This window comes from Engystomops pustulosus, chromosome 8 (assembly GCF_040894005.1).
Source record: "Engystomops pustulosus chromosome 8, aEngPut4.maternal, whole genome shotgun sequence".
Classification (NCBI taxonomy): Eukaryota; Metazoa; Chordata; class Amphibia; order Anura; family Leptodactylidae; genus Engystomops; species Engystomops pustulosus.
In genome coordinates this window covers 30,397,147-30,415,513 of record NC_092418.1, presented here as the reverse complement: position 1 = coordinate 30,415,513, position 18,367 = coordinate 30,397,147, and the positions used below count along the sequence as shown (strand labels likewise).

The following is an 18,367-nucleotide window of genomic DNA, read 5'->3' as shown; positions in this document are numbered from 1 at the left end:
TGTGTTCAAAGCCAAAAGCAGATGTGGATCATAATGGATGAGAACATATTAGTGAGAAGATGCTAGTCGTCCATTGTTTTCACTCCACTCCAGGTTTAGACATCAAAAACTGCATCTGAAAAACTGAACTTGTGAACGCGCCCCTAAGCTTTTCCTTTGCACCAGTTTTGCTGAACATTTTGAACCAATACCCTGCATGGGCCCAGATCTGACCAGAACCCCGCAGATGACTTAGATCTATGTATGGTGTCTCTCCAGAGTGTCACAGCTGGTCACCAATAAAGCTGACATGTCTATTACACCGGGGGACAACAGTATTTATCATACTTGTCACACATATTTCACATATAAGCCCCCAGCCATTGGTGCTAATGTGTAAAATAGCTGGCGCTGGGTTTTGTGTAAGTTTGTGCTTGTCAGATTCATTCCCAGACAGCTGAAGCTCTTCATTTGGCAGCTGTTCCTGGAGTGATGATCCAAGTATTATAGGGAAAGTGTTTCTAAGTTCAGAGCCCCCTGCCATCTGCCATCACAGGGGGCTCCATCTTCAGTCTTATCTTGTCTTTCACTGCTTTACATCACCCAATTCTACAACCAGAGCAGGAGATCCAGTTATGGATAGAAGGGTCCCCCCATGAGATGTTCTGCAGCAGCTTGGACCATCTCTGAAAGCAACTTTTAGCTGTATTGGCATCCGCGGGATGCAATACAACTGCACCACATGGCAGGACAGAGACCCATACCATAACAATCACTGTATGGGGTAATACTGGTAAAACCGGTTTGGGGTCCGCTCTGATGTTATCAAAATTAATAAGCTGTTCTACGCATCTCCCTCTGCTGAGACCCCCAAGCGATCAGCTGGGATCCACCAGTGAGAGTCCATTCACATATAGTGCAAAAATATTGGTTTAAGGGGTATGAATACTTTTCCAACCAACTGTAGATCAGTTCCCATCCACTTAGCAATCCTAAAATCCTCCTCTGTACATTGCATTTACCATCAGTGACTGATCTGGTGGAGGATATATGGGAACAGTCCCTTCCGATGGATGTAGTCAGCGCGCCGTCCATGGAATCACACAATTTACTAATTTGGTCTGGGGAAATATAAGCGTATTCACTACAATAGTCCCAGGGGCTGCCAGAGTCTGTCCAGGTATATTCTGCAGCGCAGACCTGTAATGTTTACATATAGCCCAATGTTCTGTCTGACAGATATAGGGTTCGGGATCTGCATTGTTTCCCAGAATCAGGAAGAAAACCCCTTTACGTAGAATAGTCTCAAAATAATGTATTTTTCTTTTCTGCTAATCTTCCAGTGACATTTCAGTTTGCACAGGATAGATGACAACATTTCGGACCCTCACCAATCATGGGAATGTTATAACCCCCCCCCCCCCCCCCCCCCCCTTCTATGGGAAGGCCAGAGATACCTGAGCTCAGTGCATGGATAGAACATGACATCATATAACTGGAACATCGCTTTAACAGCGTCTAAATGCTAATGAGTCAGGACGGCTCTGGGGGACGTGAGCAGAGCTCCCCAGTGCTGCTGCTTCACAGGCTGCTACACTGTGTCACCCTCCCTCTTCTCCCTCAGCACTTTGCTCTCCCTCTGCCTGCTGTAATCTCACATAGCGGAAGGGGGGGGGGGGCGGGGGAGTGTAATAGCTTGTGAAGCTATAACCCTTCTGGCTCATTAGATAATTATAAAAGTTGATTTTAGAAGGAAGGAGACCATGTATAACAAATATAAGAAGATTACCACAGTCACTGTGCCTGAATCTATGGTTAATATCCCTGGTTTATCATGATATATAGCTTTAATTAATTTAAAGGTACATACACATCTCGGCACATGAGTAGCTACTACTATGCAGTCTTCTTCCATAAGCTATTTCTTCTTCTTTCTGCCAGTTGCTGGTGTAGCCTTAGTACTGGCAGTAGACGGGGGCACAGGAGCCTCCTCCTTGGCTATGGCAGGGTCCTGTCCAGAATCCTCAGCCTGCTCATCAGATACTTGTGCAGCCTCCAACATGGCGGCCGCCTTCTCCAACTCCATCTTCTCCATCCTCTTGGCCTCCTCCTCTGCCCTGAGTGCTTTCAGCCTTAATAAATGAGGTGTGTAGTAGTGTATAAGGCAGAGGTGTACGGTGTATACCCCACAGGCCATGACACTTACCGGGCTTCCTCCTCCTCCTGGATCTGCTGGAGACGGGCCTGCTCTGCCTGACGCACTCTGTTTCTTGGGATTTCTTCCTTCAGTTGTTCCACTTTCTCATAAGCTGGGAAAAAAACCTTTTGGAAAAACACATCAACTTGACGATACCATCTGTCTGTCACGATCCTCTTCTGCGGTTTTCCTGCAAGCAAAATACTACTGTAACTTCCATTAATCCGCCATCCTACATTCCACCCAATCTAATAATTTTACTAGTCATACATTTCCCATACCACCAGAGGAAGGGGAAATAATCTTTTCTCACCTTCTCATGTGGACTGGCACTTTAAGGATACTATCATGAAGATACCGGTATTAGTGAGATTACACCGCCATCTAGTGGACAACTACCTAACCCTACTAATATGGAAGACAATGGGGCACATTAACTTAGAAAGTCGGAAACTTCACTTAAAGAGCAGCGTGCGAAGATTTAATAAGATTGTGCGCCAGAAATCATGAATGTGTCGCTTCCCTGCACTGGCCCAACAGAGTTTACCAACTTTTTTGTGAATCAACCTTAACATAGGACGTGAGACACAATTTTCATGTTAAATATGGCGCTCGGTCCGAATCAGTCAGACCGACCCGGTACACCCCCTAATTTGTATCCTAATTTGAACCACTAAAGGGTTAAATGCGCCACAATCGCAGCATAGACACTTCTTAAATACCTGTGCAAGCCGTTTTAGGCTAGAAGAATGTGTACAGTCCGACAAAAGTGCAGCGCAAAGCCCTTAGTAAATGAGCCCCAATATGTCAGTCTTCTAAATCCTATTGACTTTGCAAATCACCTGCAAATCATCAGATTTATCAGACGCCTGTAAAGTGAAAGCGATCTAAAACTTTTGTCTGCCACAAACTTTTTCTACAGATTGGAGCCTTATTTTCTGATACTATGTTTAACAGTATAAGGCTATATTCACACGACCGTTGGGGTATATAAATACGGCCACCCTATATACTTCCCCCACAGGCCGGCAATGGGCACACGCCGCGGTACGGTGCAGCACACGTGCAACACCATACCGTTCCGTGCCCGGGAAAAGATAGGACATGTCCCATACATATATTTGTATGGAGAGGGACGGGGGCGAGCAGCGCTCACCCCCTCCTCCTCTCACGTGCGATGACGTGTGCCCGCCATGCTACGGCACAGGAGTCAAACGTTAGTGTGAATGCAGCCTAAATTAAAGGGGTATTCTAGTTTTTTGTCTATTTATCATTCATCCGGGGAAAGGTGTGAAAGGGGCCTTATTGTCACAGGACGCTTCTAACACATTGGAGTATTGCACACATCTATAATATTCACTCACTTTGGGGATGGAACCGTAAACGAGGGCTGCGTCTTTCATTCATCTTCATGGTGATAATGAGCTCCTTCTCTTCTGTCCAGCTACCAGATTTCCTCTACAAGTTAAAGTATAAGAATGTCCAAATTGTATCTGTACACACACCCATACATATATGTACAGGCGGACCCCTACTTAAGAACACTCGACTTACATACGACCCCTAGTTACAAACGGACCTCTGGATGTTGGTAATTTACTGTACTTTAGACTTAGGCTGCAATAATCAGAGGTAACAGTAATCACAGGTGTCTGTAATGAAGATTTATTGTTAATCCTGGTTCTTATGACAACCCAACATTATTAAAATCCAATTGTCACAGAGACCAAAAAAGTTCTGTCTGGGATTACAGTGATAAAATATACAGTTCTGACTTACATACAAATTCAACTTAAGAACAAACAAATTCAACTTAAGAACAAACATATCTTGTATGTAACCCGGGGACTGCCTGTATATATACACACACACATATATATACACACACACACACACACACACACACACACACAGGACCACGGATCATATATGTCACTAGAAATATTGTTTACTACCAACTTTTCTTACTGGGGACGAAAGACCTGGTCGAGTGTTGGTAGAATCTGCACTGGCGCTGCCATCTGATGCTGTGTTAGGGCCTTGTTCTTCTTGAAGTTCCCGGCCTGACTCTTGCAGTAACTCATCCGTAATGTACACAACAGCGCAGCCAATCAGAGCCTCCAGAAACTCCAGAAATGTCAACTGCAATTAAAGGTAATACAAGCCAAATCAGCGTCTTAAAGACTCTGGGGCACATTTACTAAGGGCTTTGCATGTGCTTTTAGGTGAAAACGGCTTGCATTTTTTTAAGAAGTGTTTGCCCCACTATTGTGTCGCACACCACCGTTCTGTGGTTCAGCTGCGCTAGGCACCATGCGACACAAATTAGGGGCATTCCGGGGATTAGTCGGACCAAGCGCCGTATTAAACAAGTCTGTCGCACGCCCAATGTTACAGGAGCACCACGAATAGGTTGGTGAACTCTGTCAGGCCAGTGCAGGGAAGCGACAGATTCATGATTTCGGGCGCACATTCTTAATTAATCTGTCGCACCCAGCATTATACATGGACAGCACGTTTTAGTGAAGTTTCTGACTTTCTTAGTACATGTGCCCCTCTGTGTCTTTAGGACGGTGTGATACATTTCTTCTACAAGGCATTACCAAGGGTACAGCGCCACCTACAGCCTGCTTAAAGGAAATCAAAATGCATCACAATAAACCAGAAACACTTACTCATAGATGCAGGCACTGTGACTGTGGTAATCTTCTTATATTTATTATCCATGGCCTCCTTCCTTCTAATAATAGACTTTTAAAATGATGCTAATGGAGCTGAAGAGTCATGGGACCCCCTTTGGCCTCCACAGAACACAAGACATTACTTACTTTGATGTCCGCGGGTCCATGGAGGCCGAAGCTGGTCCTGTGACCCTCTGAGCTTTTGACTGGTTGCAGGACTTAAAACTAAGTATTGGAGCATGGGCGTAACTAGGAGAGGCAGGAACCCATAGCAGACTACTGGATGGGCCCCTCCCTAGTAGATAAGTACAATTATACATATTTGTATACTTGAACATTTATACAATCTAATACACAGGTGTCTGAATGGGGCCCCCTACAGCCTCAGAAAATATAAATATTTGTATACTCACACATTTATATACTCTTACATACAGACATACATACATTTATGCACTGAAAAATATGCTGTTCAATGTGCAGCATAATATGTATATAATGGTGCACATCCTCCATTCTTTAATGTGTCAGGTTAGATGCAGAGGGGCCCCCTGGGCCACTGTGGGCCCCATAGCAGCTGCTATGACTGCTACCGCTGTAGTTACGTCCCTGCTAATACACTCTTGTTGTTCTGCTGTCCTCTCCCTCTACCCCGACATTTCTTATTTGTGCTGCCAATCCATGCTGTGTACTGTGGAAGATGTGCACTGCTATATACATATTATGCTGTACAATGTGTAATACATATATAATGGTACACATCCTCCATTCATTAGTGTGTCAGGTCATATGCCTGGGGAAGTAGGGCAAGTGAGCTTTCTTTTTTTTTTCCTAGCCATCCCTGCCCTGGCGCACAAGGCTTTGCAAAAGGTTGAAATCAGCATCAGGAATCCTAATATTTCTACCTCCACAGAGTTATTCATCTTTTTTTTCCCGTATTATGTAGATGGAAGCAGGAAAAATCCCATCCACTTTGCATTTGCATGATGACAATCGATTTCACTATGTGTACCCCGGCATAATAGTAAGGGTACATTCACATGGCGGTATGCCCGCCGCGCGGGCATACCGCTGTGTGCTGGAGTGGAGGAGGTGGCCCCTCCTCCCTCCATAGAGAATAGCGGCGCACGGCCGGATCCGGATCTGCGCTGCACCGCTATTGCCTTCTATGGGGACGTACATGCGGCCGCAAATTTGCGCCCGCATGTACGTCCCCGCAGATGGCCATGTGAATGTGCCCTAAGACAGAGCACGAAATACTACATATTGTTATCAATACTACATGATAAATGTGCCACCTACCACTTCTCCTAGTGGTAGATTAACTACTAATGAAATAGATAGAGATTATAAATATACAAAAATAAAGGGCGGGGGGTGTATATAGATGGCTAGTACTCTCTTATATTAATACAAATTATTTGTATTAATATAAGAGAGTACTAGCCATTCATATACATATCCCCCCTTTATTTTCGTATATTTATATACTTTTGTTTGGGATTTGTGGCAATATTAGCCTTTCCTCCCGGTTTACTAATAGATAAAGATTAATAGAAATATATGTTTATAAGGAGCATTGTTCCTGTAAATGTCTTTTAAAAAGATTTTTTTTAATGCAAATGAATGTCAGAGACTACAGGGGGGGGGGGGTCACTGGAGCCCCTAATGGCTGTGGGGGCTCTGGCTATAACACTTCTCTTTGGCCTCCCTGCTCCTTCACTTTCTCCCCCCTGCAGAAATCTCGGCAGCACAGAGCTAATACTGTGTGCTGCTGCAAGATTTCTGGCAAAAGAGGGGGAGCGAGTCACCTTGATGGGCTACACAGTAATAAATTATAAAATCTGTCCCTCTGCCTGTCGGTCCCACGGTTGCTTTGTGTCCTATAGGACTGTAGGAATAATGCCAACCACGTCAATGTACACATAAAAAAAAACCACTTTATGTAGTTCTCCTTTAAATATGATGACGCATATACTGTAGCCAAGTACAATACCTGGAAGAAAGGGAGAGAAGTAGAACAGGGAAGGATTTCTTAGACGATATCATTGAATATATTATCTGTCCCCGGGGTCTCACCTCTAGCTCCACATTGATCTCATTCCCATCTCGAACTCTTGGATTATCCTCAGCCATAATGTCCACAATCTTCTTCACACTGAGTACATTGTTCAAGACCTTTAAATCCTGCATAGAATACAAATATTTTTTGCTTTACTTCTGCTGGTTTTTTCCATTTTTGTTGTGACAGATTTGGAAAATCAGTATTGGAGCTGAGGCTACACGGCGCGGCTACTCCATGCCCCAATAGCCTCTTGCGCCTACCAATCCATCTTCAGCTCGCAGCTAGGAGGAGCTGCGCACACTCATCAGCGAAGCCGGGGTCTGTGCATGTGCAGGGCGCAGGTTGGCGGCTGCGCTGTCTCGGCTCAGAAGGCGGAGCTACTGCGCATGCACAGAACCCAGATTTGCGGACGTGAGTAGTTCCCCCTAGCTGCATGCCGAAGATGGATTGGTAGGCGGAATGTAAGAGGCTACTGGGGAGTAGAGTAGCCACACCGTGTAGCTTCTACTCCAGCTACTCCACGCCCCAGTAGCCTCTTTAGTAAATTTGCATAGTAGTGCCATTAAAAATGATAAAAGATTTGGGTGACTAAAGGGCTATCCTACTATAGATTAGAGGAACCTACCACCGGATGTACCTTAATAGGTAGATCCGTGCTGGTAGGTTTCCTCTAAAGGATTAAATTGTAGTGACCGTTGCTTTAATTAATCAAAAAAAGTTATAATTAAACCCCTTTCACACAAACTTATGATTTCTCCAGTCCTGTATTTCTGTGCCGTATGAATCTGTATTTATGTGACATTTTTTTTATCCTATGTGCCATCACTATGTGAGCTGAACACCGAACAAAAACTTCTTATTGAAGCCTGGATTACTAGTTAACATTAGCTTCTAGAGGTCCATATGTTTCAATGGAGAGGAGCTGTGCATGGTTGGCCAAGTCACCTCTACAGATCTGAACAGGACCAGTTAATCACTGGTATAGATTGGTAGAGTATTGAGGACGGTAGAGTATTGAGGACAGAGGGGATGGCAGAGTATTAGGCACCCATAATCAAAGGATATATTTAGTTTATATTTACTCTCATCATCCAGATGAAATGTCTCATGGTCATGGTGGGCTCATACGGAGCAGAGGTGTTCCGCCTGCAGTAAGTCTTGTAGATGTCCCAGCACTTATCAATATAAGACATTGTATGTTCTGTCTTCTGTGCATCGCTGAATAAGTGACCTAGAGGATCAGCGACAAGAGAATCAGAGACGTTCAATACCTAAATACCTATCATAAGACAAGACCCTCTCACTGACCTTTGATGGTACCAGCATGGGGCGAGATATTCTGGGTCATCATTCTGGAGAAGCAGTCAACTAGGGAAAGCTTCTTATCTCTGTGATAGGAAATGTAACAATATAAATGTAAAAGGACTGAATAATGGACATTATGATCAAAGAATTTGTTTATTAGTTATAAAACTCTATTTTAAAAGGGGTTTTCCAGTTTTAGCAAAAACATTTTTAGTACAATGGAAAGTTATACAATTTTCTAATATACTTTCCTGTATACTATTTTATAGGAAGCTTCGTTGTTTACTTCCTGCCATGTGATGTCACACAGGTGCAAAGCTCATTATATCCCTGGTCATGTGATGTCACACAGGTGCACGGCTCATTATAACACACAGCTCTGATTAATCTTCATTATATAATGAGCCGTACAACTGTGCGACATCATGTGACCAGGGATATAACAAGCGGGGCACCTGTGTGACATCACATGACCAGGGACCAGCTTTTATCCACAGGATGTAAATAATTAAGCTTCCTTTTGAAGGACAGCAAGCAGAGATCTAGAAAACGGTGAGGAATTGATTCAGAAATTATATTTAAACGTAAATTAATTTTCATTATACAAACAAAAACATTTAATTACCTATATTGGACAACCCATTTAAGAAAATGTAAAGGGATATTCTGGTTAGATCCCACAGGTAGGGGATCGCTTACTGATCCAACTTCTAAAACCCACCATCAATTATGAGAAAGGGGGTCTCTTAACCATCTATTTGAGAGGCAGGTTGCACAATATGGAGCTACTCCAGTAGTTCTATAGAGAAAGAATTGCACAATAGCAATAATCATTGACATTTGTTTAGGGGTACACAGAACCCCTGTTCTCATAACAGATGGGGACCCCCACTGAGAAGCATGTTACCCCCTATGCTGTCAATTGCGGGGTACAAGCAATAACTGGTATTCCCATTTTAGGGTTATTCTGGGTAAAACTGAAAAATTCTTCCTTGTAGGTAATGTAGTTTCTTCAACCACCTAGATTGCTATATAATTCTTTCATTCCAGAATATTGATGACTCCACATACAGAAGGTAAACTGGAAGATGCACAACATTTCTGCAGTGAGTAGCACAAAACTTTTGGGACATCTTTTGCTTCTCCAACGTCATGAATAATGGCTCATAAGCCCCCTCTAGTGGCAGCTGGAGGCGGGCAATATTCTATTATCCTGCCCTCAATTTTTCTCTTCAGACCAGAAGTCCAATTTAATGTCACTCCAGCCTGTGTTACGAATCCTAAGTTATGTGAACACAGCACAATACTATGAATCACTGTTCTGCATATTTGATTTTTATGAAGGAGTTTATTTATTTTGGATTTAGTATTTAGCCAGTTAATGGCACCGACGCCTCTGTACACAGCTAAATGTGTAAGATCTTGTGCCATGTGCACTTAGCTGTACTCTGAACCTTTGGTATATTTAGTCCGCTAGTTTACATTGTCACGGTTAATTATTCCTAAGCGCTCGCGTCTGTGTTTTCCTCCCTCTACTTTCGTAGCTGTGCACAGTCTGCCTCATGACATATAGGGGGAGATTTATCACTGCTTCTACACCAGTTTTCTGGCATGTAAGCAATGAAATAATCTCAAAATCTAGAGCCCTGCACATGCGTACTTTGGAAAAACCGGCAAATTAATTCTGTGGTGTTTACGCAAAATTATGTGAAAAACCTGGCGTAGTTTTGCCCGACGGAAGCACCACCCGACTTGATGTATCCAGTGGGACACGGGGGGCTTGCCCTCTATCATAAATCTTCCTCATAGTGCACGTATTATAATATACAGTAGATTATATGGAACCTGTCAGGGCGATTTTGGACCCACATGTTCTTTTGGATCAATGAATTAGTGTCCATAATTGCTGTGTATCACTTCTGTAATACTTTCCTTGCTCCAAAAGTCTGCTTGTGCAGTTATTCAGTGAAGCCGATGTAGTACACCCCAGCTTCTCTGCACATACCCAGTATGTCCAGTGCATGCGCAATGAAGCCAGGGTGAACTACGCCGGCTTCAGTGATGCAATAAGCAGTTGCCAGGAATACCAGACGTGTGTCAGATGTAGCTCATCTGGCGCCTCTGTCAGACTTGGCACTGTGCGATCCAAAGTGCTACTACCTGTCATGGAGATTTGGGACACTAAGCCATGTGGTTGGTGTCCCAAATCGCCCTATATCATCTATATTCATGGATGCAGCTGAAAAAAAACACTCAGGGTGCGTTCAAACGTGGCAGTAACATATGCTTTCAAACGCATCAGAACAGATTTGCCTGATTACATAGCTCTTAACAATGCGTTTACAAAACACATGCGTTAACGCAGCATTAACAAACATGTGCGTTAGCGCATCCGTTTTGTAAACAAATTGTTAAGAGCTATGTAATCAGGCAAATCTCCACTTCTCAGCTGTATTAATGCGTCTGAAAACACATACGTTACTGCCACGTGTGATCGCACCCTGAGTGTTTTTTTTCAGCTGCATCCATGAATATAGATGATATAGGGTGATTTGGGACACAGCCCACATGGCTTAGTGTCCCACATCGCCATGACAGGTAGTAGCACTTTGGATTGCACGGTGCCAAGTCGGACATAGGCGCCAGGTACTTTACAACATGTTTGTTTGCAGTGGAAAAGTAACAGAAGCCTTAATTCTGAATGAAGGCGACTATGATCTCTGATGGGTCTCTATTCCATATATATTTTACTAATCAGGTCCTAAAATGTTAAAAAAAAGGACTTACGGACTGTCAGCACGAGCGATGTGATGAGCCAGGTAGATAACATTTGTCAGGAATGTTCGGATCAGCATTGTGGCATAGGGAGAGTGAATTTCTTCAGGATCGGAGTTGTCTGACGGATACACAACATTTACCATGAAAACCACTAAAATTCCCATGCTGGCTCAACCCCACAAAGTACATAGTAAACGGCTGCAGTAATCACCTGCCAGAAGACGATCCATGTCACAGAGCGTCAGGTCATGGTGATGGAACTTGCAATCTTTTAGAAATCTCCAGAACTGTAACTTTGTCATAAGGAAGGCGTTATCAAAGCAGTTCTCATTGCCCAGACTGCTGTAAAGCTTGTATGTCTTGCGGAGTGTTGTGAGGTTGCGGAGGATTCCATATTCCACCTACATGTCAAAATATCAATAATTATAGGTCACCCAAGCGATAAACTATAGTGTTTAAAATCCTGCTCATAAAAATCCCATATGATCCTAACGTATAGGTAGAGATGAGCAAATCTATTTGTTGATTTGTAGATTCTCTGGCACCAAATCAAACCCAATTTCTTTCTGATTTGCTTCAATATTCCTCCAATTGTTCTGGAAATTGGTATATAATGTCCTCTAGTAATATAAAACACAGTTTTTTTTTTTTTTAAAGGAAATCTACCATCAAAATCATGCATGATAAACCAGGGACGTGTACTCATAGATCCAGTGGTTTATGATGCTTGATTGTGAAGGTAGATTTCCTAAAAATAAAAGATCCCATCTCATTTTGTTCATTTTCTATGAATATTTTCATCACAGACAAGCTGAAACTTAACCCAAATGCTAATCCTAACCATAATAAAAGAATCTAAACCAAATGAACAGACACGAGACAGGAGCTTTTTATGTAAAAATCTGTGGTTTAGAGGACAAGAGTTATATACAAATCTCTAGATTATTTGGAGGAGCATCAGTTCAGACTTATTCAATTTGGATTGGAACCAAATGTATCAAAATATATTCAGCAAAGCTTCTTATCAACAATCCATACCTCCAACCTCCATACTATCACCCCTAGTGGAACCAAGGTACATCAGAAGTAGTCCCTATCTTACACTAATAATGGAAGGCTATAGACATGGAGTAATAATCGTCCACTGACTCCCACTATAAAATATATATATAGTGCACAGTATACATTATTTACAGCACCTAAGTGTATAAGACGCATACAGGCCCAGTGTAACCCTAAGGGCTGCAGGGTGCCCTGTGTGTATACACCAGGAGTAGGGATCAAATATCTCCACAAATGAGAAGTGATCACTTACCTGTTTCTGTTCTTCATATCGTTCATCTTCTGGGAAGGTGTTCAGCAGGGAAGCGATATCAAGTTCAATATAGGACCCTAATAAACTGGGAATGCCGGAATTTGGGGTGGAGCGTTCTGCCAAGTAAGTTATTGTAATATTAGATACCTTTGATACACTATTGGTATTTCTTTAGTTAGTGCAAATCAGAAGATGTTGATATATTGGTAAAATGAATGCCAATTATTTGTATTGATGACATCTTGCATTGATATGAGCCAAAAGCGCAGCTTTTTACTATGTGTTACTTTCAGTTCTGGAGGGGATGTCAGTGTCAGACACCTTCCCCCCCCCCCCCAAGGTTGTATAATGAAGGCTTATCCTATGGAATAGATAACTCTTCTATATATGTGCACTGATGACTTTTTCCCCCCCATTTAGAAGTGGTAGGATTTCTGTGCCACACCACCATTCCATTTCCTTACCTCCACAGATAGGACTCTGGGTTCGGATACCACTCAGATCTGGAGTGTTCACTCTGTCGTACTTAAAATTTGGGTATTCAGCAATCTGATCTTCGACAAATTCACCAATATAAATCCGTCCATTTTTAAAAATAAATTTACCCTGATAAAAGAATAAAAATAGGTAATGACAATGATCGGCTGCAGAATATGATGGTATACAGACTAAGGAAGTAACCTGGATGACCACACGGCCAGGTAGAGGAGAAAGGGAGGGCGAGTGCTCCTCACCATAGAAGCCAGGCAGCAGCCGCTGTAGCCTTGGAAATTAAAGGACATCTCCCATATTTTGCACAGCGATCACCCGCCAAGTCACGGCTGGGTGAGACACAGAGGGCTCACTGCACCGTGATCAGGTTCCATAGACCTCAATGAGGGCTGTGATCTGCAAATAAATTTCGTGGCCAAGTAATGGCCCCCATAACGGTGGTGTGCATGAGGCCTAAGGCTACATTCACATTGCCGTAATCATGGCCAGGATCCGGCCCGGGTGAGCATACAGTCTGGTGAATGAGGAATTATTACTGTTATTATACTATGAATAAGTAATACATGAATTCTAATTGATTTTGTGTAACTGAAGACTTTAGTCATATGACCTCTTTTTTTTACTAATCTTACAATTGCCTAAAATAAAATAGATAAAAGATCATTTTCCAAGACTTTCTCCCTTACCATCCCATGCTTTTTGTTGTTTTTCCACTGTCCATCATACATTGCCCCATTAGCGTAGTAATACTGGCCCTGTCCGTGTCGCGATCCATTGACAAAGTTTCCGATGTATTCATTTCTTAAGGAGTACTGAGAACCGGACACTCTCTTCAGGAACCAAGTGTGAGTCCCCAGACCATTCTGTAAAAAGAAAAGACTGCAGTAACATATGACATATACTTATGCATTAAACATCACTGTAAGCAAATGTGCTCCAGAATGATGTAGAGGCATGGCATGTATCTGGGAGATACGTATGATGTTGGTACCTGTATGCCGTTCTCCCACTGACCCAAGTATTCCTCATTAGAGGACAGCCATCTCATCCTGCCCTCGCCATGGAACCTATCAGCTTTCCATTGTCCTTCATAGATGTTGCCAGATGGAAACCTGAGAAAATTTTAAGTAGACACATGTTAAACTGTAATACGTTGTATACTTGTATACAGATGAATGGAGATTAGTTGCATAACCACGCACCACCCAAGGCTTTTTTTGTAAGAATGCTTTTCAACCTCCACCGAACCCGTTTAAGGTTTCATAGGGTCTACCCATTACACATCATGAAGGTATATAAGAGAGTCTGAAGAGATTGCAGATAAATTACTGTATATGGGGGCCTCACCCCGCAGCTCATCATACACACACATCTATCAGTACAATACGTGGCACATACCTCTGCACCCCCCATCCCTCCTTCCTGTTGTGTATCCACTCCCCTTCATACCAGGATGTTCCTTCAGCATTGTAATAGATGGTGCCCTACAAGGAAAAAAAATCAAATATTACAATATCTAACCAGAATCTAAAGTCATATCTAAAACAAATCTTACAATTTACCTTTCCATGACGCTTGCCCATGCACCACTCTCCTACATATGAAACCTGCTGGTCGATTGACAGGTGGACACCAGTCCCATGTCTAATGGCCTTGTACACCTGTCCTTCATAGCGACTCCCATCAGGCCATGTATAGACGCCATCACCCATTGGAAAGTTCATGAAGAATTCTCCCTACAAGAGACATGATAAGTGGAACAAAGGGTGAGGTGTTTGCTTAAAGCCTGTTGCCCACAAGCGAGTTCGGTACAAGAAACTCGCTCTGTGCGCTTACATCCTCTAATCAGTATTTCAAGGTTCAGTCCAGGAAATTCCAAAGCACGAAACGGGCTTCTCGGATCAATCTCGATTTTGGGCACACCACAGCTTTTTGCATTGTTTTTGTAGCCAATTTAATACTCATTTTAGGAGGACGCGAGAGGGGGCCTGGCTTAGAATAAATGCTGCGCAGCCGACTTCCCGATACATCAAGAGGTGGAAGCACGTGCGCTGGCGTATGATAAATATGCCCCGATGTCTTTCTAGGTTTTCATATTTAGTTCTATATCACTATTGCCTCCTTACCTCATATATCAGCCCATCTGCCCATGTGTACATTCCTTTCCCATGCATAAGACCCTCCGAAAACAATCCCTAGAAATAAATAATGCAAACATTCAAATTATGTCCCATGCAATACTTAATCATTGCGGTACATGAGAAGGAACTTACTCTATATATGTTTCCATCTTTATAGTAAGCAACTCCTTCTCCATCATACAATCCATTCACTAGCTCTCCTTCATACCTGTAATGGAAGTCACAAAAATAGGTGTAAAAAAAAACAAAAAAAAAAACACCCAACTGTATTATTACACCGAATATGAAACTTATGTAACAATCAGTCTATGGAGCATTGTCTGTAACCCTTCATAACCAGCTGCTTCTTTCCAACAACTAATATTTTTTTACTAGTTCGACATTCACTGTATACATAAGGTTCCATATCAAGTTAATTTAGTTAAAATAAATCTTTTCACTTTTGAAAAGATTCCCCATCCGGGCAGCAGCTACGTCACTTTTGTCACTAATTCTAGGATGCAGCTACTGCCAAAATAAAGTGTAAGGCTGCGGTCACACGTTCTGCTAGTGTTGCGTTTATAACGGCCCGCTCCCTGTGCGCAAGCGTCTCATTATGAACACAAGAAGAACGGGCTGGAGTGTGTAGAGACAGGTCTGTAGTGGCTATTGGGGACGTCGAATAGCCATTGCCTCAGAGCGGTCTGAGGCTATTCAATTCCCTCAGTAGCTAATGAAATTAATTTGCATATTTGAGGGTTAAACTTTATCAGGGCAGTAGCTGCATCCAAGAATTATTGAAAAATGGGATGTAGCTGCTGCCAGGATGGGGAAACTACCATGGGGAATCTTTCCAAAAGTAGATTCCCCACAATTGAGTTCCTTTAAAAAGAGAAGTCCCCTATGTCAGATTTGAATTCTGCTGTTTAAGGACGTCACACATGTTTGTGGATTTCATGGCCCTCGCTTTATTATGTCTACAGGGTAGTATCAATTTTGGAGGGTGGCAATGGTCCACTAGAAGACTTGGGCCCTGGGCTCCCATATTATATTATGTTATGTTACTGCCCCCTACAGCTGCTTATGTAGCCATCAAGTGTCCTGCTCTGTAATGATGAGGTGCAAGAGTCCGGAAACAGATGGGCATCTGTTTTGGCAGTAATACCAGTTCATATCTCATGGCTTTTTTCTCAATGAGACTTCTGACACAAACCTAATTCAATCAACGCATAGAACACGGACAAGTTATTTTAGAGCAGGTCCTATAACTGCCTGTGTTTACAGCTCGAGCAATCTTATCTACTGTCATTGTGATTGAACGGACCTCATCGTGCACATGTTGGGGCACATTTACTTACCCGGTCCTGTCGCGATCCCCGATCCGGACTGTCCGTCAAGGGTAAAGGCAGTCGTGATTCATCAAGATCGTGCGCCCGATATCCTGCATGTGTCGCTTCCCCACTCAGGTCCGCCGGAGTTCACCATCTTTTTCCCGGTGTATGTGAGTGCATGTCACAACACAATTACGACACAATTAGAATTTTAAATCCTGTGCTTAGTCCGAATCAGTCAGGTTGTCCCTCGGCCACGCCCCCTGATTTGTGTTGCATGAAAGTAAGTGCGATTGCGCCAAAATCCGATCACTACACCAAAAACCCCAGTTAAATGCGGAGCTAAACGGAAAAAGTTGGGAAATCCGACGGAAATGCAGTCCGCTGACCCTTAGTAAATGTGCCCTGTTGTGTGCAGTTATTCTTACAAAGTAGTGACCAATAGAAAGACAACTTTCTTCTGTCTGAAGCGGACGGAGTCAATTTGCATATTTCTTTCCCATGTATCATTGTTATACATCAAAACTTTAGTTGGATCTCCTCAAAACTAGTCCCTCATTGAGATGCTAAAAAGACTAACGTTATATTAACTTGCTGAAGTTAGGGACTCGGCACGCAGCCCGCCATGCCTAGAATCTAGAACTACTCCACCATAATTAGTATAATTCCACAAAGAAACGGAGTTACAGCGTTCTTATAAAATCCATACATATAATCTTTATTATACACAAAAGACAACACAAAATTGTATTGTCATAGATTAAAACAATATGATTGTGCAGAGGAAATCCAAAACAAAAAAAAAAAAAAAATTATATTAACTATGGTGAATGTGTTATACTCATGGGATCCCATTCTTTAGAATTGATGAAAATGGGGGCCTCCAGCCGCTGGAGTCTCGGTCACTGCCTGATGTCTGACCTGCTTTCTGTTGTCCTGATTTTATGAAATGATAAAAACTTACTTTTCTACAATAAGTTGAGCCAGAATTGGTTCCTCATAGAGCTCTGAAGCAGGGACGAGGACAGGAGGTTCCTCCTGTGTGACAGGCTCGTCGTCACCGTCCGTTATGGATGGGGGTGCATGTTCCTCTGAAGGTGTGACGGACACAGGAGACAGCTTGGAGCCGGCATCTTCAGCAGCTTCCACTGTTAGTTTATCGGACTTCTTGCCATCTTTTTTCTTGATTTTTCCCATATTTTGTGGTCCTGTAACATAAAAAGTTAAGAACTGAACACACAGGATGTTTTTATTATCCTGTGCGTTCAGTTCTTTGTACTATACAGGAACGATCTGTGTTGTATCAGTCTGGAGGGGAAGGTTAATTCAGGATGGGAAGCAATTTGGGCTACAAAACCTATCACACAACCATAGGACACGCCATGGACGGCACGTAATGCAATACTTTATAATGGATCAGTGCCCACGGACGATAATTTCACGTGTCCAGGTCAGAAATGCTTTTCATGGATCACTCATAGACTGTAGTTTATGAGGATCCGTGAAAAACGGATGCCGGATGCAAATTTGTCGTGAAAATCGGAAGAGAATCGGCCTGTTCATGCAAAGAAGAACAAGTTAAAAGTGGGGGGACTGTCACAGGGACTGTCATAGGGATGGCAATGAATATCTTTCTACGCTGCTGTTCACACAGCTGCAGATTTTTCCATCACAGTTTTTCTATCAGTGTTGCAAATTTTTTCCAGAAGTCAGCTCTACCTACCTCACTGCACTAAAAAAAAAAACAAGGTCCTGGATAACGACTCAGAATTTACCCAACAAAACTTCCAGCTGCAGGCTGAAGCGTCCCGGAAGCTGTAGAATCTCTCAGGCAACGGGTCGGCACGTGACCCGCCGCCATATTGTGATTGGCACACGTTAGTTGCCGTGGTTCTACAACGATTAGATGACTGGGAGACACTAAAGTGACTTTACGTCTGGGTCCTACGTCTGGCATAATGTGACATATATGAGACATGTACCGAGTTTTCTACTAAATTTCACGCTCCCATTTCCTGTTTGGATACGCCCACTTCCGGTTGTCAGGGCCGGTCTAGCTGCCGTATGCGCTCTCTATGGTGGTGTATGGAAGTTGCTGGAGGAA

General features: G+C 42.9%; 1 protein-coding gene across 5 annotated transcripts; it reads right to left on the bottom strand.

The window, feature by feature from the left end:
• Positions 1-1,789: 1,789 nt before the first annotated feature.
• Positions 1,790-18,355, bottom strand: RSPH10B (radial spoke head 10 homolog B). Of its 5 annotated transcripts, none has more exons than XM_072120496.1 (19): positions 18,246-18,355; positions 17,228-17,471; positions 15,086-15,161; positions 14,939-15,007; positions 14,375-14,548; positions 14,211-14,296; positions 13,804-13,924; positions 13,499-13,675; positions 12,785-12,926; positions 12,321-12,436; positions 11,217-11,406; positions 11,015-11,123; positions 8,231-8,310; positions 8,005-8,153; positions 6,937-7,044; positions 4,136-4,318; positions 3,541-3,634; positions 2,186-2,366; positions 1,790-2,111 (listed from the first exon to the last, which is right to left on the bottom strand). In XM_072120496.1, the coding sequence occupies exons 2-19, from the start codon at positions 17,458-17,460 to the stop codon at positions 1,898-1,900; spliced, it is 2,502 nt and encodes an 833-aa protein (XP_071976597.1). In that variant the 5' UTR covers positions 17,461-17,471; positions 18,246-18,355; the 3' UTR covers positions 1,790-1,897. The 5 variants fall into 5 exon arrangements, with proteins under 5 accessions (XP_071976597.1, XP_071976595.1, XP_071976598.1 ...); XM_072120494.1 differs by lacking the exon at positions 18,246-18,355 and adding an exon at positions 17,987-18,208; XM_072120497.1 differs by lacking the exon at positions 18,246-18,355 and adding an exon at positions 17,987-18,208 and having other exon boundaries at positions 4,145-4,318.
• Positions 18,356-18,367: the final 12 nt, after the last annotated feature.

What these genes read in the sequence shown, in the direction of transcription:
- RSPH10B (XM_072120496.1), bottom strand. Translation starts at nt 17,460, where the DNA reads ATGGGAAAAATCAAGAAAAAAGATGGCAAGAAGTCCGATAAACTAACA. An exon ending in GAGGGATGGGGGGTGCAGAG is followed by an intron (nt 13,925 to 14,210) that starts GTATGTGCCACG and finishes AAATTTTCTCAG; the next exon opens with GTTTCCATCTGGCAACATCT. An exon ending in ATTTCATCTGGATGATGAGA is followed by an intron (nt 7,045 to 8,004) that starts GTAAATATAAAC and finishes TATTCTATGCAG; the next exon opens with GATTTAAAGGTCTTGAACAA.